At 41.7% G+C, this 4,379-nt stretch overlaps 1 protein-coding gene across 1 annotated transcript; it reads right to left on the bottom strand.

The window, feature by feature from the left end:
• Positions 1-1,012: 1,012 nt before the first annotated feature.
• LOC145247183 (protein CFDP2-like) lies at positions 1,013-2,074 on the bottom strand. Its single transcript, XM_080108820.1, has one exon. It carries the CDS (start codon positions 2,072-2,074, stop codon positions 1,013-1,015), a length of 1,062 nt encoding a protein of 353 aa, XP_079964946.1.
• Positions 2,075-4,379: the final 2,305 nt, after the last annotated feature.

Here is a 4,379-nt window from a genome sequence, read left to right as displayed (position 1 = left end):
ATAACAGCGGACACGCGTGCGAGTCCGATGGTAGTAGGCCTTGATCAAGTTGAGTAGCTTCGGGGGGATACCATCTGCTTCCATCACTCTCCACAGGGTACCGCGGTCGACCGAGTCAAAAGCGGCAGCGAAGTCGATAAAGCATACGATTGTACGCTGTTGGTAGCACCAGCGCTGTTCCAAGGCTCGCCTCAGCGTGAATATTTGGTCAACGCATCCGCGGCCACGTCGGAATCCGCATTGGTTAGGACGAGTCCTTCTGTCCCTCTCGTATTGAAACCGTCTCAGAATGAGGATAGTGAAGACTTTGGCAGCGACATCTATAAGGCTGATGCCTCTGTAGTTACTACATGTCCGTTTGTCACCCTTCTTAAAAAAGGGAAGAAGGATGGCGTCACTCCAATCTTGGGGAATCTCCCCACTATTCCAAATCTCAGAAATCCGCTGGTGTAGGCGAGGGGTTAATTCATCGATTCCGGTCTTGTAGACCTCAGCCGGGATACCGTCTTCGCCTGGAGCTTTGTTATTCTTCAACTTGGCAATGACGACTCTGATTTCTTCATGGCTGGGGGTATCCGACGAGCAATCGTAGAGATCTGCAGCGGTGGGGGTGTTTTGACCTGGTATTGTAGGTGGAGGCTGGTGGTTCAGGAGTTCACGGAAGTGCTCGTGCCACCGATCCAATCGTGCGTTTAGCTCAGTAATGATTTCACCTCCACTGTTGTGGATGGATTCGCTCACGGATGACCTCGTCTGTGTGCTGGACTTCAATAGTTGATATAACTTTTGGGAGTCCCCTACCGATGCCGCATGTTCCATGTCAGTTGCGATATTGTGCCAGTAGACATTGCGGTCGTTGCGGGCAGAGTGCGTTGTTTCTCGGCGAAGTCGACGATAGTTGGCACCTCCGTTGAGTCTGGCACGTTTAGCCTCCTCACCCAATTTCACCGTTCGACTTGAGATCCAGTCCTTTTGACGACGCTTGGTGAAACCCACGGTGTTGGCCGCTGCTTCAGTGACGTCCTTTTTGTAGTGCTTTCCATATATCTTCCACCGATTCTTCTGGTTCTAAACCATTGAAGCGGTTGCGTAGGTCCAGTCGAAACTGAGCCACAGTGTCATCCACTTTCAGCTTCATGATATCAAGACGTTTTTGACGGGAAACGTGTTTGTTGGCCTTCAGTCGCATTGTGAGCTTGGCTCTAACAAGGACATGATCCGATCCATGGGTATTTCCTGTTTCAGCCCCTCTGTAAGCGCGGCAGTCACGCATATTGCTTATCCAGCGTTTGCGTATCAAAATGTAGTCTATCTGGTTCGCCGTGACACCGTCATTCGAGTACCACGTCACCAGATGATGATTTGGATGCTGAAACTTCGTATTGGAGACAATGAGGTGATTGTTCATCGCGAAGTTAATGATACGTTCGCCATTGGCACAGCGATTCCCGACGCCAAATGGGCCCAGCGTAGATCTTGTTTGAGCATCCGCCTTGCCCGTTCTGCTATTCCAATCACCTGCTATGACAAGCATGTCGCCGGCGGGGGTTCCGTTGACGGCAGCTTGTAATTCGTTGTAGAAGGTATCCTTTATAGCGTCGGCTGAGTCTAGCGTGGGTGCATAGACTGCGATGACAGAGACGTTGTGGATAACTCCTTTTAGCCGAATTCGGGCAAGACGAGGGGAAATGGGTTCCCAGTCCAAAAGAGATTTTTGTGCGCGGTCGCTCAGAGCGATTCCGACGCCATACAGTCCTGAGTTGTCCGTTACCCCACTGTGATAGAGGTGGTAGGAAATATCTTCTTGTGGTACCTTGAAGGATTGGTGACCACTGTCCGGTAATCTGACCTCAGACAAGCATGCGATGTCCACCTTGTATTGGTGTAGAGAGCGCACCGTTAGGGCTTGTGCCGCCTCAGATCTCAGGGTTCGGACGTTCCAACAGGCGAAGAAGTAGTTCTGTCTTCTTCGAAGCATTCCGGCTTGCAAATTTAACACTTGTTCCACCGGGTGAACAAGCGCGTCGGCTCCCGCGTACGCCGTAGTAGGGTCCGTAGTTGTATAATTGTGCATATTTCTCATGAAGTTTCTTGGCGGTAGTAACCACAGGCGGACGCCAGTCGCAAGTGTACACTGTGGGTGTGTGCCCAGGAACGGATATCCTTGCCGCTGATTGTCAGCAGACGCAGAGGGATAGTCCGACCATGGAGCCACCGATTATCGACAGTCGTTCCATGGGTTTGAAGACAAGTTGCCGCAAGTTCCTTGCAGACGCAGACTATCACCAGGCGCCGCCGGTTGCTGGCAGACGCAGCTGGATTTAAGAGCAGACGAACAGTTATAGCGCTGAACACTCGCTTGCATTCCCGCTCATTCGGTGTTAACCGGTCTCGCGACGTGGACGCATGGGCGTGAATTTGTCTGTCAGAGGTTATAAGTGACACACGCCGTATGGAACCATTTTATAGAGCAGTGGGGGCTCATACCCATATGCCCAGCTCCGGCATAACAGACCATTTGAGACCAGATGTTATGATGTGTTGACACTTACGTATTTTCTTTTTATGAACACAGTTTACACGACTGGGTAAACTTATTTGAGTAATTTTGAAGTCTCTAAACTGTCAATTATAGAATATATGAACGGCATTAACTCGTAAACATTTGTTTTGTTTTTGTTTGCAAACAAGTGCAACTTTAACAGAAATTACAAATAAAATTCGTAAAATGCCGATGTGAAAAATGCAAACAGGATTTACAGTTTTTTTTAATTTTTATATTTTAAACGTAAAAAAATTGTCGATTAAAATAGAAATACGGTATCAATGGCCAAGAAAGATGATTTGGGTTTATAATATAATATAATATAATATAATGTAGTATAATATAATATGATATAATATAATATATATATATACGTATAATATAATATAATATAATATAATATATATTATATATATACGTATATATATATATATATATATATATATATATATATATAAGTAGTTATTTTATATAATAATATCAAACGCTGTGGATTTATATTGAACTCATGTTGATAGGGGGTGTGATTAATTTCAGGCTCAATAAATAAGGTTATCTTTTATCTTCTGTCTAACACACGATATTGAAATCCATACATTTCATAATATTCCACCGTTTATAAACGCAGCAATGTGTCACTTATGTCTTTTATTGTCAATATTTGTGATATTCTTTTCATGTCGACAGATGGCATTTACATATTTCGAACTATGTATGCTGATAATAACACACATCGTTATTCAGCGATTCTTTTTTTCAGTAAATATTGCTTGAAGATTTTCCCTCTTTTTATAACTTGTATTTTTACATGCCCTTTATGTTTCATGAATACGTATATCTTGGTAACTTTTTTATTCGCCGTTTTAGTCTTTTCGAAAAAGACGGTATTTGACTAATGCATATTGCCTCATGACTCATGATTGGTGCATTGCTTCTTTTTTCGTGCATTTAAGCATAAGAAATCGGTCTGCTGCATCTCGTGCAATAGAGTTCTGAATTCTTTAGATGAGCTATGATTGTATTATTTAGATTAATGAACTGATGCTTTCGTACTGATTATTCTTGCCCAACGTTTCGGTCAATGTCACCTCCTTCAAGTTTATAAGTTGCCATGTTTTGTAAAATAAAAGGAACAGTTAATTTCACACTTTCGAAGTTTCTCATTTAGATTGTAGTTTAAATAAATTTACAAAAAAGTATAAAGTAAAAACAAAATAAATATTATTGCTAACAGAATGGAGCGACAGTTTAATTGGATCCATTAACTAATTTTAAGTTAAAAAAAATACGGGATCAAAAGACGATAAAACATAGTTGTGTAATTAAGTGTTTTCATGTAGTATCTATTAAAATACTTTTTAACGAGATGTAGTATTTTGAATTTCCATATAGATGTTACTTATTCATTTCATAGAGATTGATATGTTAATAAAAAAGAAAAATGATCTAAGGGTTAATCTATTGATTAAATTCTAAGCTTTTTAACTTAATAGGTGGTAGAAAAACACAGTTAAGCACTTGAGCATGCACACACATATACACCTGAGCGCACGCACACACGTAATACGAAGCGCACAGATTCGCACACAAATTGCATAAACCTGACGAAAGACTCTGTAAGATTTATTCACTTTTATGCGATTAATTCTTTTTGTATTTTTTAGCACTTTTCGCACACTACTCTCAATAATGGCTGGATTGTAACAATCAGTCTCCAAATTAAAGGTTCAATTCAGAAAGTAACATTTTTGAAGCCGTTAATGTAGTTCAAAATTCTTTCTGGAATTCAAGTTATCTGGTATAAATAAACTACTGTCTATGCCGGAATTTCCCC

The sequence above is a fragment of the Euprymna scolopes genome, chromosome 25 (assembly GCF_053919585.1).
Source record: "Euprymna scolopes isolate OS-2025 chromosome 25, ASM5391958v1, whole genome shotgun sequence".
Taxonomy (NCBI): domain Eukaryota; kingdom Metazoa; phylum Mollusca; class Cephalopoda; order Sepiida; family Sepiolidae; genus Euprymna; species Euprymna scolopes.
The sequence above is the reverse complement of the archived record's forward strand: the minus strand, read 5'-3'. Positions and strand labels throughout refer to the sequence as shown.

Excerpts from the sequence above, each read along its gene's own strand:
- LOC145247183 (XM_080108820.1), bottom strand. The coding sequence starts at position 2,074 with ATGCACAATTATACAACTACGGACCCTACTACGGCGTACGCGGGAGCC.